General features: G+C 51.9%; 3 protein-coding genes across 3 annotated transcripts; 1 reads left to right on the top strand and 2 right to left on the bottom strand.

Annotated features, from left to right (window-relative positions):
* Positions 1–5,198: 5,198 nt before the first annotated feature.
* Positions 5,199–11,925, bottom strand: CDCA5 (cell division cycle associated 5). Its single transcript, XM_012557700.1, has 6 exons — positions 11,880–11,925; positions 11,559–11,653; positions 11,411–11,476; positions 11,295–11,330; positions 5,444–5,875; positions 5,199–5,279 (listed from the first exon to the last, which is right to left on the bottom strand). Exons 1-6 carry the CDS (start codon positions 11,923–11,925, stop codon positions 5,199–5,201), a joined length of 756 nt encoding a protein of 251 aa, XP_012413154.1.
* Positions 11,926–12,079: 154 nt separating this feature from the next.
* Positions 12,080–16,587, top strand: ZFPL1 (zinc finger protein like 1). The gene is made up of 8 exons (XM_023738219.1): positions 12,080–12,323; positions 12,677–12,786; positions 13,099–13,210; positions 14,725–14,918; positions 15,026–15,098; positions 15,173–15,319; positions 15,516–15,633; positions 16,172–16,587. The coding sequence occupies exons 2-8, from the start codon at positions 12,685–12,687 to the stop codon at positions 16,356–16,358; spliced, it is 933 nt and encodes a 310-aa protein (XP_023593987.1). The 5' UTR covers positions 12,080–12,323; positions 12,677–12,684; the 3' UTR covers positions 16,359–16,587.
* Positions 16,588–16,672: 85 nt separating this feature from the next.
* Positions 16,673–17,275, bottom strand: TMEM262 (transmembrane protein 262). Its single transcript, XM_012557713.2, has 3 exons — positions 17,083–17,275; positions 16,883–16,982; positions 16,673–16,749 (listed from the first exon to the last, which is right to left on the bottom strand). Exons 1-3 carry the CDS (start codon positions 17,254–17,256, stop codon positions 16,673–16,675), a joined length of 351 nt encoding a protein of 116 aa, XP_012413167.1. The 5' UTR covers positions 17,257–17,275.
* Positions 17,276–20,393: the final 3,118 nt, after the last annotated feature.

Here is a 20,393-nt window from a genome sequence, read left to right as displayed (position 1 = left end):
CAACTGATAGGCTCCCTCTTGTGGCAAAACATACTACTCTATTTTATACACATAACGTGCACTTTCTGCATTTGTTTACCAGCCGGGCCCTTCCCTCTCTCCCCTCTCCCAAGGCACCCTCACAAGCACGGCCATGCCAATCCTCTTCCACGTGTTGCTGTTATAAAAAAAAAAAAAAAAAAATTTAGCATAGGGTGCTTCAAAAATACCCGGGGTGGGGATCACAAGATTGGCAAAAAACATATAACACGCTCATTATTTGCATAAAAATACAGTACATATAAGAAAAGTTGGAAAGTTGAAATAAAATAGGAAGCCCAAGGGCCACTAGTTCCTAAGCTCTTCCCTCTGCCCACAGACCAGCCTTCAGCCCCACCTGTCAAACTGTTGACTGTGCTCAAGCTCTCTCCACATGAGCCCACCAAGGGTCCTCCCCAGAGAATGCCAGGCGTTCCTTTGGTGCCCCCTCCAAGGTCCGATTGGCCAAGCACAGACAGGTGCTTAATTCAGACTGGGACAGAAGACAGCGCAGAACTGAAAATCAATACACGTGGGTTCAAGTCCTTCTCTGCCGCTCGGCTCACAAGTGGGGCAGCCGCAGGTGCTCAGGTTCACTGGGTAGTCAACGCCACAAATATTTACTGAGATCTTTGTTCAAGGCCCTGCCCTGAATGTTGGGAAGAAACAAAAACAAATCTCCTCCTTTAAGGGGTTGATACTGGATCATTTATAATACTACTAGCTATCATTAAACACAGTTCTACCTGAAAATAATAACTGCTGTTCAGGGAGCATTTACTATGTACTAAGCTCTTTACCTGTATGATTTCATTTCAATCTCGCCAAAACACTGTGAGGTAGGTGCTACAGGGAAACCTGTGAGAGCCGAAACTCAACAGGACTGCTTTGTTTTTCCAAGTCTCGCAAGTTTTCCGCCTTTGACAGGGTGCAGTCTTACCATTTCCTGTCACTCTCTATTAGTGGAAAATATTTGAGTTTTCCTTTCAATAGATTTCCACCTTACACAGATGCTGGCTTTGGCAGGTTCTACTGTGTTATTGTTCCCATTTTACAGATGAGGAAAGTGAGGCACAGAGAGGTTAATTAATTTGCCTGGGGTCACACAGCTAGTAACTGGCAGTGCCAGGATTCAAACTCCCATGGACCTGGACCCTGTGCTCTTGCCCACTATGTGACCTCTGCAGAGGGGACAGGCGGGAAGCAAAGGCTGGGCAGAGGTACCTACCCGAGCAGGATTCACCCGGCGAAGCGAGGGCAGGGCAGAACACTCGAGGCAGAGCAGAGGCTCATCAACGGCTCGCCGGCGTGGACTTGGTTGCAGCTCGGCGCCTAGGCTGGTTCTGTGGACCATCAGACTAGAGATGTGAGTCCCAGCCTCGTCCTGGAGTCCTTGTGGGCCCTGCTGAGGGAGTCAAGGTTCTTGGTTGCAAACCACAGAAAACGCTGGCTGATCTGAGCAGTTGTTATTAGCTGCCATGAAGCCTCTTCCTACTCATGGCGACCCCATGTGTTATAGAGTAGAACAGCTCCAAAGGGTTTTCTTGGCTGTAATCTTAACGGAAACAGATCACCAAGGCTTTTTTTCCGCAGTACTGCTGGATGGGTTCAAACTGCCAGCCTTTAGGCTTGCAGTCAAGCCCAAACTGTTTGAGCCACCTAGGGACCTTAATTTGAGCAGAAAAGGAGTTTATTGGAAGAACCTCGGAGTCACAGAAGGCACAATTAGAACCAGACTTAAAAAGGTAGGAACTTTGGGTTGCTGGCGGCCAGAACCACATCAGGGCCTGCCACGGGAGCAAACGGTAGCATTCTGCCATCTCCACACTGGACAACGGAGGCCAGGGGCACAACTGCCCCTGGACATGTGGTGCCGCCCCCTCACTGAATCCTGTCATCCCTGTCTGCGGCCCTTGCTCCAGGAGGAGAACCTGATTGACTGAGCTGCGGCCAGGTGCCCATATCCTGGCTGTCCAGATGAGGGAGAACCAGTCTGGCCTCTTCACTCTGTGGAGGGAAGTGGGGTCCTGCAGATTGCCATTTGTAGGAGGCTGTGACACTGCACAGCCGAAGCCCAATGACTGTGTTACGCCACCACATGGACGACGGGAGGTCACCAGGGGGTTTTACGCAGGGAATAACAGGACCACATTTTGACTCTGAAGAAATTCATTCTGGCCTCAGTGCGGACAGTTTGGAGAGACGGGAGAGGCTGGCGAGACCCACCCGCGGTCAGTGCACTTATCCAGCGGCCGTGGGGGTGTGTGGCGGGGGCAGCACTGACAGGCCTCGAGGCTGACGGACGGGGAAGGTGAGGGAGGGCAGAGCTGCCCACGGCCCAGGTTTTGGCTTGTGACGGGGGCAGCTGTGACAGGCTAATGGCCTAGGGAGCACAGGAGGCAGCGAGCTGCCGGATGAGCTGAGTTTGGGATGATTTCTGAATCAAGAGATCTAGATTCTGGTTTGAAGCGCAGGAGATAAAGACTGACACGTCATGACAAGCAGGTGGCCCAGAGCTTGAAGTTGTCCAGGGAGAGCAAGTAGGCTGGAAGGAGGGTCTGGGACTGAACGTGGGAGCCAAGGAGGAGGCGCCACCAAGGAGCCAGCAGGGCCACGATGACTGAGAAGGGTGGCCCTGGCTCAGGCTGCAGAGGCCCCGCCTCCGTAGCGCTGGTATCAGGGGGTCACTGGTTACCTCTGCCTGAGCAGCCCGAGGGATGAGGGCATCCATGATGAATGGGAAGGAAACAGAGAACTTTAGAGCATTCTTCCAAGGAGCTTAACTCTGGAAGGAAGGAGATATGGTAGTAGCTCAAACAGACGCTGGCCAAGGCTTTTTTATTTTTGACAATAAACACAAGCCTGTTCAGAACTTGTAGGAAAAAGAGAGATAATTGAGAGTTGACCTTGGTAAAAGCAGGTCCCTTGCTGGGTAGGGGAAGGAGTTACTAGTGGATGGGTTTGGGGAGGTTGTTAGTTAGAATTGAATGTCCTTGACTTTGTTCTAAGGACTAGGAGGCAAGGATGAGTGTAGAGGTTGAGACAGAGGGAGGCTGGCTTGGGCCGCCTGCATTGAGTTGCACGCATGTTCCTGGGCCTCACTTCAGACCCGCTGAATTTCCAGGGACACGGCCCAGGAAGCTCCGTCTTTGACAAACTCCCCAGCCTCCCCAACCCTGGCACCCACTGCTGTGGAGCATCCAGGCTGGGCAGCTGCAGGACTCTGGCTCCTTCAAAGGAACCCGAAACGGAAGGGGGACTGGGGGACAAAGACTGGACTTGAGAGTGTTTGGTCCCGGGCATCTCCCCTGGAGACAGAGGCTTGCGCAAGCAAGGAGACAGGTGTGGTCAGGCCTTGCCTTAAGGCCACCTCTCCAGGCAGCCCTGACATAGAGGCAGAGATGGGTCACCAGACAGAAATACAGACCTGGGGGGAGGTAGGGACCCACCACAGGGCCCCTGGAGGGAGGCCAGCTTGACTACCGCTACAAAGGGACAACCCTGGTGACAGGCCAAAGGCTTGTTTCCCGGACCTCACAGCCTCACCTCTGCCTTTGACCCAGTAAGAGAAACCAAGTCCACAAACAGGCAGAAATTCTTTAATCAGATTTTTTTATTAAAAAAAAAAAAAAAAATCCCAACTTTTCCTTAAACCCCATATTCTTAAGTTCCTCACGGACAGAGACAAGTCTGCAGTACGTCAACACCATCTGTCTACCCTGTGCGGCTGCTGCAGGGCCAACACATGTCTCAAGAGCTCTGCTTGCCAGAGTGAGGACAAGGAAGCTTCCGGTGGGGTCCAGCTCAAAGGGCTTCCCGCAGGGGGCCTGTGTGCAGGGTCTGACGAGGCACAACGTGCCAGACAGATGCCCTGGGACTCCCAGATCTTGCAAAGGGTTTTGTTAGCGCCCACCGGGCCTGTGCTGTTGCACCCGAGGACCCCAGCCAAGCACTCGTCTTCCCCGAGGTTCTGTTATCCAGCAGCCCCTCCATGTTCCTCGATTCCAATATCATGAACTTGTAAACGCCGTAAGTTATAATGACCTGGGCTACGGCAGGATGGTGGCACAGTAGGGCAGCCTTTGAAATCACCAGTATGGAGAAAAGGGAAAGAGGGGGAAGGTCCCCCGAGGCAAGACCCCCTAACTCAACTCCTGGCACTTTCTTCATCCGAGAGGCTAACAGGAAACTAAAGGTAAAATTTCTATCAACTTCTGCCCCTTTCTGGTTATGTGAGAAAATCCTCCTAGAACTTCACAAGCATAGTTGTAAATGCTGCTGGGACCAGGACGTTCCAACCTAGAATATTTTCTTCTAGAGCTAAGGAGACTCGGTGCTTTTTGTAAGAAATGGGTGTGACGGACAAGAGGGGGAGGCTCCTGCCATGAGCCCTTCCCGCCCGGCGGCAGGGTGGTAAGGTCCCAGCCCCAGCCCCATGCAGGTGCCCACGTAAGCCTTAATCCATGGCTGCCACACCCTGAAATACACCCTCTTAGCTCCAAGCAGCCAGTGTTCCTAGCATTTACTGAGCATCTCAACAGCAGAAAACAAGACTATAAAACAGGTCCTAGTCATAAAAGCTTGTGGCCTAAGACCCAACCAAGGCTTCCCTCCCTCCTTCAAAACATAGACTCTACAGGCTAAGTGCCGGCTTCTTCCTCAAAGATAAAGCTGTCCCCCAACCCAAAGTTCTTTCCTCGACCACTGACGTCATCTAAGAGGAACTCCACGGAAGCTAAAGCCTCTTTACATAGCTAAACCAGCGGCTGGGAACCAAGCCCCCAACAGAAGGCAACGAGAGAGGAAGCGTCAGAGGCCAGCCATGTCCCTCAGCACCGGTATGGGGCCGGCTCCAAGCAGCCAGACACTTCCCAACAAGAGCAGAGGTGCCCTCACCCTCCAGCCCCCGCCCTTTAACCTCCTCTGGCTGGATCCTCAGAGGCAGAGAGGAGAGGCCAGTGGGCCACGGACTAGAGACAGGACCCCCATGAGTGCCCAGGCCAGACGGGGCCCATTTCCTGAGCCTGAAATGGCCGCCACCACCTGAGCCTTCAGAGGTGGACCCCAAGTGTCTTCTCCAGGCTACCGTGGGGCGGGGAGTGGGGGGGGGGTGGCAGGGAGGAGGAAACTATGTACAGGGGAGGAGGGGAGAGTCTGGCCAGATGAACCCCCATTTCATCTCATTCAACCAGGAGATCAAACTGCTCAGCAGCTTCAAACTCAGCATTCATGGCCGCAGCCCACTCATCCAGCTCCGATTTCTGGGGGAAGAGAAATGGGGGGCAGATGAGTGTGGAGGGAGCATCTCCACCCACACCCTGCAGGTGCCGCCTTTCCCCCAAACACCAAAGCTGCACCCAACCCACTCGCCTTTGGGTGAGCTGCGCTGTGTGACGGCAGAAGGAAGTCCCCGCCCCTCACTCACCAGGATCTCGGGCACTTTCTTCTTCTTTCGTTTCTCTTTTATGGCTGGTGGGGAGATCCCGGGGAGAGTTGTGTCTGGGGCCCAGGGCTTCACAGAGACGCCAGTGACCTCGAATGACTTCGAACACACCACAGGTGAGACTCTGGCAAATTCTTGTGCCACCGGCAACCCGTCAAAGCCAAAGCAGGAGCGGCGGCCTGGGGTGGAGGTGGAGCTAAGGGCCTCCAGCCGGCTGTAGGATCGCCTGACTTTCTTAGACATTTCCAAGTCTCTGGTATCCAGGTCTCCGCTCCTGGGGCTGGACTCGACATTCAGGGGTAACAGCACCGGAGTGGTGGTTGGGGTGACGGGTGTGCTACACGTCTTGAAGAGGTCCTCCTTAGTAGGTTCCTTGGTAGGAGGGTTGTTCTCTTTCTCTAACAAAAAAGCGATCTGCACCGGGACCAGAAGAGAGAAGCCTCCCTGTTACTCAGCTGCGCCACCTCCCTCCAGGAAGGATCGAGGAGACTTAGGTGGAAAGATGGACTCACTGGACAAACACTTTTAAAGGGGGGAAGGAAGAGAAAGGCCTGGTAACAAATCAGAACCTGAGACAAACGTGCAGAAGGAAGGAAAGAACAATTCGTCCCTGCTTCTGAGGAGTCCACGTCTGTGACCCAAGAAGACCTGCCACCATCAGCTGTCTCTAGAAGGTGACCGCAACCCAGCCACCTCTCTCTGACCGGTGTAAGCCCCATTATTTGTCATCTGACCAGCTCAGCAACCTCCCAGCTGCTCTTCCTGCCTCCCCCATCGGTCTGTCTGGTCCTCTTGCCACAGCTGGCAGAATAATTTTCCTAAAATGTCTATCTAGTCAACAAGTATCGATCACAATCCATAAGTATTTATTGATCAATTGCTATGTGCCAGGCACTGTTCTAGGCACCGGGAGGAAAACCGGGAATAAAACAGATTGAAAAAAAACCCCTGCCCCCAATGGAGCTTCCATTCTAGTGGGAGAAAACAGGTACCAAACAAGGAAAATCATGTAGCATGTTAGAAGGCATTAAGCGCTACGGAAGAAACGGGACAGAACGCGGAGCGCAGACGGTGGGGTGGAACGCTACGTTGGTGGTCAGTGCAGGCCTCATTGAGAAGGTGACATCTGAGCTACGACTGGAAGGAGGTGAGGGAGTGAGCCATGTGGATGTCTGGAGGAAAAGTGTTCCCGGCAGAGGGAACAGAAAGTGCAAAGCCCTGAGGCAAGGGTGCAGCCAGGGCAAAAGAACAAGGAGGCCAGTGTAGCTGCAGTGAGTAAGCAGAGGAGAGGAACTGAAGACGAGGTCCCAGAGGTAACTGGGGAGGGGCCGCAGGAAGTCTGTAAGACGCTGTGAGAGACCCAGGGGGCTGTGGCAAGCTTATGAACCGGAGTGGCCAACCTGTCGAGCATATTGAGGTTCATCTGTTGGCTCCTCATGATTCCACTCTCAGCTCAAATGCCATTTCCTCAGGGAGGCCCTCCCTACACTGACCCCAGGGCAGCCCCTCCTCACCTCTGCGTGGCCCTCTCTGGTGCAATGACCTCCTTTATTTCCTGTACAGCAACCACTGCTCTCCGGTTAACTCTGTCACCCCGACTAGAACGTGAGCTTGATGAGAATGGGGGTTCATTCTACAGGCCGACCCTGCCTGTGCCCAGCACCAACCGCCGAGCCCTGCCTTAGCAGGTGTTCAATTAGCACCACTGAATTAACAATGCACACGAACCTTGATGGTGGCCAGTGGCAGGGCAGGACAAATCCCATGACTCTTGTGGGAGGTATATTGATTATCAAGAGCCATTTGTTGGTTATAAGCTGAGGGGAATCTGCCCCAAGGGTCTTGTGATGCAGAACAAAATGGGACTCATTCCTGACTACTTCTTCCTCTACAGCCAAGCAGTCACCCAAGTCCTGCGGCTTTATAAGCTCAATGTCTCACGACTGTCAGTCAACCACCAAAAATGAGCCGCTACCATGGGGGATGCAGACATTCTGGCACTCAAAGCACTTACGTCCTTATGGGGAGAGAAAGCCAACCAACATGCGAGAAACACGCCAACCACTCATACGCCCAGATGTTGGTAAGTTCTAAGGAGAATTACAGGGAAAAATGTGACAGTGACAGAGAAGGCATCTGGGAAGCGGTATCCTTTGAGCCAAGTTCTGCGTGATGGGACCCTCAAGTGGCGGGGAGGGGTATCACTACGAGACAAAGAACTCTATTTGCCTTTTGTCTTCTAAAATAGCCAGCCAACACTACAACATGTGCAAATGTAGTGGGAGCCCCAAAGACCATACCTGGCAAATAACTTCAGGAGGGGAGGGGGTGTGATGGAACCAGTCATGCATATTCAGTGACTCAGCCAAGCACTGACTATGGATTGGCGAGAACATCCATGCACAAGAGGGTGGCCAGTCCCTTGGGACAGCAAAGCTTCCTCTCCCAGACTGAGCCTGCTGCATCTCTGCTTGTATCCTTTCCGGTTATAATAAATGGGTAACAGTAAGTATAGGTGACAAGTCTCCGTGAATTTTGTGAGCCATTCTAGAGAATTAACAAACCCACGGGGGGAATGAGACCCTGACTTAGCTTCAAAAACTGTTGTCGTCTGAGTTGATTCTGACTCAAAGCGCCCTTAGGGTGGCTACTTCAGAGAAAGGATCATGGAGATGTAGGAAGGTAAAGCCTGGATCCATTTCCAGGTGGGAACTGGATTCATGCTGATTCTTGGTATGCAGTTAGTGATAAAGATGGGGTTTGCCAACAAAAAGACAACCCAATTAAAAAGTGGGCACAGGATATGAACAGGCACTTCGCCAAAGAAGACATGCAGGTGGCTGACAGACATATGAAGAAACGCTCACGATCATTAGCCATTAAAGAAATGCAAATCAAAACTACAATGAGATACCATCTCACCGCAAGGCTAGCATTAATCCAAAAAACACAAAATAATAAATGTTGGGAGAGGTTGTAGAGAAACTGCAACACTTATACACTGTTGGTGAAAATGTAAAATGGTACAGCCACTTTGGAAATCGATTTGGTGCCTCCTTAAAAAGCTAAAAATATAAGTATCATACGATTCAGCAATACTGATCCTTGGAATATATCCTAGAGAAATAAGAGCCGTCACACGAATAGATATACGCACACCCATGTTCATTGCAGCACTGTTCGCGATAGCAAAAAGATGGAAGCAACCTAGGTGCCCATCAATGGACGAATGGATAAACAAATTATGATATATCCACACAAAGGAATACTATGCAACGATAAAGAACAACGCTGAATCTGTGAAATATAACATGGAGAATCTGGAAGGTATTAGGCTGAGTGAATTTAGTCACAAAAGGACAAATACTGTATAAGACCACTATTAAAAGAACTCAAGAAAAGGTTTAAACACAGAAGAAAACATTCTTTGATGGTTACGAGGGTGGGGAGGGAGGGAGAGGGTTATTCACTAACTAGATAGTAGACAAGATTTATCTTAGGTGAAGGGAAGGACAGCACACATTACAGGGGAAGTCAGCACAACTGGACTAAACCAAAGCTAACTAAGAAGTTTCCTGAATACAACCAAACACTTCGAGGGACAGAGTAGCAGGGACAGGGGTCTGGGGACCATGCTTTCAGGGGACATCTAGGTCAATTGGCATAACAAATTTTATTAAGAAAATGTTATGCATCCTACTTTGGTGAGTGGCATCTGGGGTCTTAAAAGCTAGCAAGCGGCCATGTAAGATGCCTCAGTTGGTCCCAACCACCTGGAGCAAAGGAGAAAGAAGAACACCAAAGTCACAAGGACGGTATTAACCCAAGAGACAGAAAGGGCCACATAAACCAGAGACTGCATCATCCTGAGACCAGAAGAACTAGATGGTGCCTGGCTACCACCAATGACCGCCCTGACAGGGAACACAACAGAGAGTCCCTGATGGGGCAGGAGAAAAGTGGGGTGCAGAACTCAAATTCTAGTAAAAAGACCAGACTTAATGGTCTGATTGAGACTGGAGGAACCCCGGAAAGCATGGCCCCTGGATTCTCTATCAGCCCAGAACTAAAACAATTCCTGAGGCCAACTTTTCAGACAGGGATTGGACTGGACTATGGAACATAAAATGATACTCATAAAGAGTATGCTTCTTAGTTCAAGTAGATACATGAGACTAAATGGGCAGCTCCTATCTGGAGCTGAGACAAGAAGGCAGAGGGTCAGGAGCTGGTTGCATGACACGGGAAATCAGGTGGAAAGGAATGTGCTGTCATAGTATAAAGAGAGCAATTAGGCCCACATAACAATGTATGTATAAGTTTTTACATGAGAGACTAACTTGAATTGTAAATTTTCACTTAAAGTACAATAGAGTAAAAAATAAAGATGGGGTTTGCCCACCTTGCCCCTTTAGCAGTCCGATCACCCTTCCACTGCCTTAGTGCAGGCTCCCACTGCCTCACTTCAGGATTCCTGTCCAGCCCTCTTACCTGGTCTTGGGCCCCAGTGCAGCCTTTCTCCAACCCGGTTCTCCACACTGCCCCCAGAGGGGTTTTCTAACACCCAGGCTTAACTCAGTCACTACCTTAAGACCCTCCAAAGGCTGCCCACGGACCCAAGGATGAAGCCCACACTCCTGAATGTGGCCTTCGTGGCTCACGAGCATCTGCTTGGGCTTAGCTCTCTCCTCTACCCTGATGGGGCCTGCTGCAGACACACCAAACAAGCTGCTCTTCCCCAAACCTTGTGATTTTCTTTGGACTTGAGGTCTTTGCAAACACAACTTCCTTGGACTGGGACACCCTACTTGTCTTTAAAGACTTGGTGTAGATGTTTCTTCTTCCACAAAACATTCCCTGAGCCAGCTGGTCTGGGTTAGATGACCTCATAGCATCTACTGCTTTATTTATGCCTCTGCACACGGTTGTAATCACTTGTTCGTTTGTCTTTCTCCGCACTTGACTGCAAGCTCCATGAGCTTCTCAGAGGCAGTTAGTATTTCTCATTTATCATATCTTCAAGCATAAATTTTCTGTTAATGAAACAACCTTGGTGTTATGGGTTGAATTGAACCCCGAAAAATATGTATTATAAATCCTAACCTCTATGCCTGTGGTTATCAACCCACTTAGGAATGGGTTGTCTTTGTTACGTTAATGAGACTGGATCAGTGTAGGGTATGTCTTGAGTCAATCTCTTCTGAGATATAAAAGAGATTAGACAAGCAAGGGAGATGCAGAGATGGGGGAAAAGAGATGCCAAGCTACATGAGAACTGCCCAGAAGCAGAGGCTCAGAGACAACGACCTGCCTTGAGAATCAAGAAAGAGAGAGAGCTTTCCCCTAGAGCCAGCACCCTAAATTTGAACTTCTAGCCTCCTAAACCGGGAGAAAATAAATTTCTGTTTGTTAAAGCCACCAACTTGTGGTATTTCTGTTATAGCAGCACTAGATAACTAAGACACTTGGTAATAACTTCTGCGTGACTTATAACAACTGTAAATAAAAGCTTTACAACCACCATAAATACAGGCCGGCCCAAAATGGGTTACAAAGAGTAGTTAGGACATAGCTTAGATTTTAAAAGAAGCTCTTTAAAAAAAAAAAAAAAAAAAAAGTAGAAATACAAAGGGCACCAGGAGCTAAATGTATGAGGTCCACAGGGAATAATCAAGACAAGCAATGCATGCGGGTGTCCAAAGGCATTCAAATCCCAACCGTTTCAAAATACTGCAAAACAGCTCCCTGTGCAGATGTGAGTAGCCAGTTTGCCCCGCCCCAGCCCTAGAGTGTCCTGCATTCCACTCAGCTAAGCAGATGAAAATGAACTTACCCTAGGGCTCCTTCGAGGCGAATGGACAGCTGGGATCTGCGGAGACAACATTAATTGATCACATCGCCAGCCGGCAGTTCTGGCTCCCCACCCCACAAGCCCCTCGCAGCCCTCACCTCGACCTCATGAGCCACGATCTTCTTCAAGACGATGGCCTTTCGGACCGGGGCCGCAGGGGGTGCCTGGACAGGAAGAAAGGTGAGCGAGCATGAGTTCCACATCAGTCCAGGGGCCTCGGGGAAGAACTGAGAAAGCAGGGCTCACCTTCGGCCAGATTTCAGGGAGGGTGTTGAGGAGATCGGAGCCTGATTTCCGCTGGGATCTCCGCAGAGATTTGGTAGGAGATGGGGACTGGGGCCCTAGAAGGAGAAAAAAGAGGTAGGGGAGGACTCTAGGCCGTAGACTTAAGGAACAGGTTCTAGAGAGAGCGAGACGAGGTTCCCAAACAGGCCCTTTGGGGCGCCTTTCCAGGGTCAACAAGCCTGCTTTCCTCGCGAGGTTTCTCTAGGAGGCGGGGTCCTTCCTGCCCGCGAGTGCGTTGCCCAAACTGCCCGGCCTCATCCCTCCCGCGCGCCCTCCGCTCACCAGAACGCCGGGCAGCCCCTCCGGACCGCGTCCCCCTCTCAGACATAGCTGGTTTTGGGCTCGATCTTTTCGGCCACCGCCGCCCCTAGCTCGCGCCAACCCCCGGAGGGCCGTCTGCTACAGGAAACGTTCGAATTACCCGCCCTACTAGGAGGAAACGGAAGTGGCGCCAGGCGGGAGGGCCTCCTGGCTCTGACTCTGGCTCCGCCCCTCCACTTCTTTACCGGCTTTCACGTCTAGTGTTAGCAGAGATGCGGCGCGGAGGCTGTGGCGTCATCAGCGCGGGCAGTACCCGGAAGAGACGTGGCAGCGGAGTGGTAATTGGAGCGGCCGGAGCTAAAGGGAACAGAGCTGGGGCTCTGGTGAGCCTAGTCTCTGCCCTTCCACTCCTTGACTCCCCTCACGCGCCCGTCGGGACCAGTGCCGCGGCCCATCAGTAACACGGTCGGTGGTGGTGGTGGTGGTGGTGGGTTTGGATAAGGTGGGGGTGGGGCTTAGAGGGGGTGGGGCTCGGAAGGGGCTCCTGGGGGCGGGACCGGTGATAAGAGAGGGACGCTGATGGAGGGCCTTGGCGGGGTGAAGGGGGCTCCGGATCCAGAAGGAATGGGGGTCGCCGGAAGCGAGGTTTATGCAAGGGGCGTGGCCCCGAATGAGGTGGGGCAGTGGGCAGGAATTCGGGGTGGGGGTGGATATGAAAAGTGTCTAGGGGCGTTGGGAGTGGAAAGGAACGGATCTGGTGAGAGCACAGGGGCGGTCCCCAGAGCCCGGCTCCCCACCAACCCAGGCCCCTTCTCCAGGGTCGACCATGGGGCTTTGCAAGTGCCCCAAGAGGAAGGTGACCAACCTGTTTTGCTTCGAACATCGGGTCAACGTCTGCGAGCACTGCATGGTAGCCAACCATGCCAAGGTGGGACCTTCGGGGGAGCAGCTAAACAGGGCGCTGGGGGACAGGCAGTATGGGCTTCCTCCCAATCACTGACTGAGGGTCCTCACACTAGAATGGAAGCGCCATGAGACCAAGGACTTAGTTTCTTTTGTTCACTGCTATATCCCCAGCACCTAAGGCAGAGTCTGGCACACAACATGTGCCCAATAAATGTTTGTTGATTGAACAAACGAAAGGATGCGTCTCCTCTGTGATGAGAGAAGAGCAGTTGGGCCTTGGGGAGATGGGCTGTGGAGCCCCTGCTCCAGTTGTGGCATCTCTCGCCCACTCCAGTGCATCATCCAGTCCTACCTGCAGTGGCTCCAAGACAGTGACTACAACCCTAATTGCCACCTGTGCAACATGCCGCTGACCACCCGGGAGACGATCCGCCTCATCTGCTATGGTGAGGTCTGGGCACTGTGTGGGGACCAGGGCAGCCTCAGGGCCCAACTCGGTGACTGGTTTCCAGGCCCTCCCTGAGTAGAGGCTCCCCAGCCTGGAAAGCCAGAGCCCCAGATTCTAGTCCTCCGGCTGGGAGCCCAGGCAAGCCATTTTCCCTTTCTAGGCCCCAGTGTCTTTCTCTAAAAATTAAAGCTCCTAGTGCCTGTCCTGCCAACCTCAGAGGGTTGAGTGAGAGCCAGACAAGCTCACGGGTGTGCCTGTGAGCAGTAGCTGGCCAGACCAGCATGGGGCTTTCAGACATTCGGGATCCATTGCTTATTCCAAGACTAAGAGAGAGGAAGTGAGTTTCCTGTGGAACTTTTAGCAGACACCTGGGTCGTGACCTCGACCTGACTCTAGTGTAAGAGCCTTCCCTGCGGTTTTTGAAGGAGCTAGTATAAAGAAAGCAGCTCTGTGTGAGTGTGTGTTTCTGAATGTGAGTGCCTGTGGACAGGCAGACCCCAGATTATGAACAAGTTCCATTCCTAAATCCGTCTTTAAGTCGATCTGTACATAAGTTGGAACAGTTAGGTGTGGTTCGTGTCTAACGGCGGTCAAGTCTTTGTTTTAGCATATGGTATGTAACGTACGTTTCTATGCATAAAAAACATTAAAGAAAAGTTTTCAGACATACTAAAACACCTTTAATATGATGATACAGTAATGACGATAATGTTTTGATGTGCATTGCAAAGTAGCTCCTGTTTGTTATCACGGACCATATTATGTAGCTCGAACTTTTAATAATAGGTTTTATGAGGGTTGGTTTGTAATTACAGGTTATACATAAGTTGGATGTCCGTAACCCGGGGGTTGCCTGTGTAAATGCAGGAATACAGTGTGCATTGCATCTTTACTTAAGCATCACTGTCAACATTAGCAATTGTGTGTAGTGAATGGGTCAGTGCGTGGATGTGAACGTATGAGCACAGGTGTGTTATGGGGGTGCAGGAGACCACGTAGGTTAGCGAGCTTGAGTGTTAGCAGACATGTGAGTGTATAGATGTGTACGTGTGACGGTAAGTATGCTTGCGAGCATAGGTAAAAGAAATGGCGCCTGTGTTTGTGTATATGAGCACATGTATGTTTGTACCTGTGAACGTGCACACCCATGTATGTGCCTGTGTGTATGCCTAGGAACCTTTTCTGAAACTGTTCTTGGTTAGCTGTTAGCTCAAGGAACATTGAACGCAGGCCCAGAGAGGACTCACTAAAAGGCTAGCTGGCATCTTCTTCCCACCCACCACCACCCTCTTGGGAGCTTGATTGCATCTGCCTTGGCTTAGTCTGGTGGCGGTAACCCAGAAGGCTGAAGTCTTAGGGAAAACTGGTGAAATGAAGCGGGTGAGGCTGGGAAGGAGGAGAGGTTCTGGGCATAGTTGTGTGCGAGCAGATATTCCTGCAGTGAGGCGCTGGCCTGGGGTGCTAAGTGTCTTCTCCTTCATGTCCCTTCGCCCCTCTTTCATGGGCCCTAAGATGTCTTCCACTGGGCCTGCCTCAATGAGCGTGCCGCCCAGCTACCCCGAAACACAGCACCTGCCGGCTACCAGTGCCCCAACTGCAATGGCCCCATCTTCCCCCCCTCCAACCTGGCTGGCCCTGTGGCCTCCACGCTGAGAGAGAAGCTAGCTACGGTCAACTGGGCCCGGGCAGGACTGGGCCTTCCTCTGGTGAGAGTCCCTCGGTCTGACTGTCCCTCTGTCCTGGGCCCCACCTGGGCCAAGGGAGTGGGTGGGGCACCCCTGGGCGGGCTGGTGACACAGGTTCCTTGCTTCAGATTGAAGAGGTCGTGAGCCCGGAGTCTGAGCCCCTCAACACCTCCGACTTCTCTGACTGGTCCAGCTTTAATGGTAAGTGGCGGCCTCCATGTGCTGTTGGGGATCTTGTTTCCCTGCTCTGCTGACAGCTCTCTTCCTGCCCCCAGCCAGTGGGACCCCCGGACAAGAGGAGATGGCCAGCGCCTCCGCTGCCACAGCCTTGTACAGCCAGGCCCCCCAGCCCCCTGCCTCCCCGGGCCGGCCTGAGCAGCACACGGTGATCCACATGGGCGGCCCTGAGCCCTTGGCCCACGGTGAGCCAGGGAACTGTCCAGGCCGGAGGAGGACAGGAAGGGGTTGGGTGGTGTGTGTGGAGACAGCTTGGGGATCCAGAGCCCCACCTGGAGGGACCCCTCCTCCCTCAAGCATAAACATTCTGTCTGTATAATTCCGGGGTGCTCTGTCTCCCTGAGCCTATTGATGCTGGTGGCTCCACCCCTGCAGCCTCAGCCCAGAGGAAGGTATATGACACGAGAGAAGATGACCCGGCAGCAGGCCTCCTTGGGGACTGTGATGATGACAAGTACCGCCGCCGGCCTGCCCTGGGCTGGCTGGCCCAGCTGCTCAGGTATACAGGGTCAGGAGGGGAAGACCAGGTGGGGCAGGATGCCAGGAAGAGGGGTGAGGGAAGTGAGAGCCAGAGGCCCCGGGTGGGACGGTTTCACGACAAGGAGGCTTGTTCTGTGTGATATCCATATCTGGTGTTGGGGGCTGTGCAGAGAGGCCCAGCTTGGCAGTAGGCGTCTTAGGTCGGCCCCTCTCTGGGGCTATTTCTCTTTCTTCGTGTGCTACATACGAGGCTTGTCTTACGGGCTCTTTGAGGTCTCTTCCTGCTCTGACATCACCTGGTCCTTGAGACATTTCCAAGTGCATGACCTTATCAGGTTTAAACAGCAGTCAGGTGCCTCACCTGGGTTGAGCCTCACAGTAACCCACATAGCGGGCAGGTGCAAGCATGAGCGTTCCCATGGCGTAGAGGAGGAAACTGAGGCTCAGAGACAGTGGCACTGGGCCGGAAGACGAGTGTCGTGACCAGGGCCCCTCTCCAGACCATGGGGGCAACCAGGGACTGGGGGCCTGACTGGACTTCTCCCCCATCCCACCAGGAGCCGGGCTGGGCCTCGTAAGCGGCCGCTGACCCTGCTGCAGCGGGCGGGGCTGCTGCTGCTGTTGGGGCTGCTGGGCTTCCTGGCCCTCCTGGCCCTCATGTCTCGCCTGGGCCGGGCCGCAGCCGACAGCGACCCCAACCTGGACCCACTCATGAACCCTCACATCCGCGTGGGGCCCTCCTGAGCTCACCTGTGGCTGGGCCAGCCTAGGACCTGGAGGCCAGAGGCGGGGAGACCTGGGGGCCCTTCTTCCCATACCTCTCCCTCAAGCCTGAGACACTAAGAGGCCAGGTCCAAAGCCGAGTCCATGAGGGGGCTGCAGGCAGGGCCTGGAGCACCTGCAGCCCAAGCACTTGTCTTGACCTGCTTCCCCTGGGCCTCCAGCCTCCCGCCCCACCCACGAAGGAGCTGACAGGTGGAAATAAACAACAGACTTTATTAAAACACCCGAGCCGCCTTTTCCTTCCCCCTTCCCAGCCCGCGCCCAGTCCCTAGGCCTCAGTGGCTCTCCTTCCGGTACTGGATGGCAAGAAAGTCCAGGGACAGGCGGTTGAAGAACATGGCTCCGTTTAGAACTGGGCAGAGGAGATGGTGCCCATCAGCCTAACACCCCTGCGTCCTTTCCCTGCTTCCCACCCCTGCCGCCACTTCTCAGGGTTCCAGAGCTTCCCCCTGCCCCTCAGCACAGTCCCCTTGCCCCTGACTCACTCAGGATGGTCAGGGCAAAGCAGCGAAGAAACTTGTCACCTGTCATCTCAGCTTGGAGTGACCCCATGGCAGCCCAGCAGATGCTGATCACCTGGGAGAACTGTAGGCCCGTCCAGTGGGAGAGTGACCCCTGACACAATAGTGGGGTTGCCATTAGCCCCTTGGGGCTCCCCCGGCCAGCCCTTGACCCCCGGCCTTACTATCAGGAAGATCGTGTAGCGGAAGCTCATGCGGTCGTAGTTGTGGGTGATGCAGAAGTTGTGCATGTCGCTGGCAAAGACGCTCAGGTGTACGAAGAAGAGCATCAGTGCCGCCACGGTGAGCATCAGGCCTTGTGGAAAGCAGAGCACAGCCAGGCGGTCCTGCCACCGCATCGTGGCAGCCACAGAGACTCAAGCTGGACGGTAGAGCCTGCGCAGGCTGGCGCTGCCCAGGAAAGCAGCAGACCCCTCTCTCCTAGAGAGGACAGTCTGGGATAGCAGCAGGGTTCTAGAACCCGGAGGACGTGGAAGGGAACAAGATTCCAGAACACAGGCTGGTGCCTGCTAACATGCGGGCCGAGGGTGCCAGCAAAGGCACTCGTCAGTGGAGGCCCAGGGCGTTGGTGACAGCATCCCTCAGCCCACCTGTCATACTTCGCCCTCCCCAGCGTGTCCCCTGAGTCGTCTTCACAGTCCCACGGAGGAGGCGGTGTGGGCACATTCTGCAGATGAAGAGGGGGGCTCAGAACAGTTGAGGGGCAGGACCCAGGTGTATAGCATGAGGGCACCCCCAAGTATGGGGAGGCTCTAGGCTGAACCCCAAGTTCCAAGTATTTGCTCCAGCCCTGGATGGGGAGGACTTAGGGAAGGGACAGTAGTGTTGCTTGGCGCCGATTCCCAGTAGCTTCCCCATGCCCTCCCCGGGTTTAGCCCAGAGAGCAACTGACTTTTTCATCCCCTCAGATGTTCCTTCAGGGACTCCCTGCTGACCTGCGTTCTCCTCTCTGCCACCCTCAGGTGCCCGAAGCATTTTCACACCCATCACCTCCAGTCTCAGTGTCCAACCAGGGCCCCACTGCTGAAACTTGTGTTCACCTCCGTTCTCACTTGAAAACAAATGATCTTGGATACATGAGTTCCTAGCTCAGTGCTATTTAAACACATCTGAGTAATAAGCGAATATGTTCTTGTAAAAGATTTGAAATACACAAGCATACAGAGAAAAATGTGAGTCTCCCTCTTCTACCCCCACCCCAACAGAAGTAACCCCTTCAACAGTCTGCTGAGTGGGCATCGTCTGGGCCTGTCTTTATGCAATTTTGGACAACTAGGTGTACCTATACATACGTGATTTGAAGAACATATTTTAAAATCACACCGTTTGTGTTCTCAAAGTATAATTTTCCAAAAACTTAAAACATGACTTCTAAGTATTGAATGAACCTGTAACTATGATTTATAAATTCATCAGCGAGGGGGTTCCCACTGAGATGGCAACTGGATAGGCATTTCAATAGGAATGTTAGACTAGGACAACCACGGTAGATATATAACTGGTTGTGTCTCACAGGGCAATGAAAATTACAACCGTTGAGGTTATCTTTTTTACTCGATACAATTTTTTGTCTTTTTGCATATCTCCTGGACAGTATCTACAAGTTAACTTGTAATTCCATAGTCTAAACCCTTGGTAGTAAACAGCAAAATCAAACAAATATACATTCCTGTGGATAATTACATAACCCTTGGGCGGGCTTGTGGAAACAATGCCTTAGTATGGTGTCTCTGGTTATCTAGTGCACCCCACTATTGTTTAAGGCACCCCACTCTGCCAGTAAACTTCAGCTGGAAGGCACTCAGCTCCCTCACTCCATGGGTCAGCTGCAGCACTGTCCGGCGCTAGTCTCCTGGTTCTGCTGCTGCTGGTTCTGCTCACTTCCTTCTGAGTCCTCTATCCATTCAGTTTCAAAACCACTTCCACATTTTAGGTATCTGTTAGAGCAGCACCCTATTTCCAGTACCAAATTCTGTCTTAGTTATCTAGTGTTTCTTTAACAGAAATACCACAAGTGGATGGCTTTAACAGAAGTTTAGTCTCTCACAGTCTAGTAGGCTATAAGTCCAAATTCAGGGCATCGGCTCCAGGGGAAGGCTTTCTCTCTCTGTCGGCTCTGGAGGAAGGTCCTTCTCATCAATCTTCCCCTGGACTAGGAACTTCTCCATGCAGGATCTCTGGGTCCAAAGGATGCGCTCTGCTCCTGGTGCAGCTTTCTTGGTGGTATGAGGTCCCCGTCTCGCTGCTCGCTTCTCTCTTTTATATCTCAAAAGAGATTGGCTCAAGACACAACCTAATCTTGTAGATTGAGTCCTGCCTCGTTAACATAACTGTCGCCTATCCCACCTCATTAACATAACGGAGGTAGGATTTACAACATAGGAAAATCACATCAGATGACAAAGTGGTGGACAATCACACACTACTGGGAGTCATGGCCTAGCCAAATTGGTACACATTTTTTGGGGACACAGTTCAATCCATGACATATGGCGTTGAAAAGATATGCTACACTCAGCCTTATTTCTAAATTTTGGATAATTTTTCTTAACGGTATTCTGTAACTTTTAAGTTTAGAGAACTCTTGGAGTAGATCAAACCTTTATACTTTTCATTTTCTTGAGATTATATATCTCCATTGGCTTAAATCTTCATTTGTATTTTCAAACAGCCCATATATTCGGGGGTTGGTGTCCTTGGGTGGTGCAAATGGTTCAAGTACTTGGCTGCTAACTGAAAAGTTGGAGGCGTGAGTCCATCCAGAAGCACCTTGGAAGAAAGGCTTGGCAATCTACTTCTGAAAAATCCGCCACTGAAAAAGTTATCGAGCACAATTCTACTCACAAAGGGTCACCATGAGTCATAAATGATGGCAACTGGTTATGAGTCAGAATCGACAGCAATGGGTTTGGTTCAGGGCTTGGCAAACTTTCTGTTTAAAGGGCCAGATAGTTAATGTTTTTGGTTTTGTAGGTCATATGATCTCTGTTGCAACTACTCAGTATAAATAATATGTAAACAAATGGGTATGGCTGTGTTCCAATAAAACTTTATGGACACATGAATTTCATATAATTTTTATGTGTCATGAAATGTTATTTAATTTTTTTTCAACCATTAAAAAAAAAATTCTTGGATCACAGGCCATTCAAAAACAGGTGGCGGACTGTTTGGCCCACAGGGCCCCTGCGAAAGATTGGGTTGTTTCCACTCCAGCCTCCCTTCCCACAGCCCATTATAAGTAATGTTTCAAGGACCACGTTGATGAACGGTCTGGTCTTTTCCTCCTTTTCATCCATTCAAACACAGCATGTCCCAATCTAAACTTCAAGTCATTCCCTTTCCTCCTGGGCTGTTACCGCCCGTGAACAGCTACAAATTCACCCAAGCCAGAAACCCGGGAATTAGTCTCAACATTTCCACCCAACGCCTCACTCAGCACATCCCGTCAGTCACTTAGATTTGCCCAGTCTTT

The sequence above is a fragment of the Trichechus manatus genome, unplaced genomic scaffold, assembly GCF_000243295.1.
Source record: "Trichechus manatus latirostris isolate Lorelei unplaced genomic scaffold, TriManLat1.0 scaffold00113, whole genome shotgun sequence".
NCBI lineage: Eukaryota > Metazoa > Chordata > Mammalia > Sirenia > Trichechidae > Trichechus > Trichechus manatus.
This window is presented reverse-complemented; position numbering and strand designations above follow the sequence as displayed.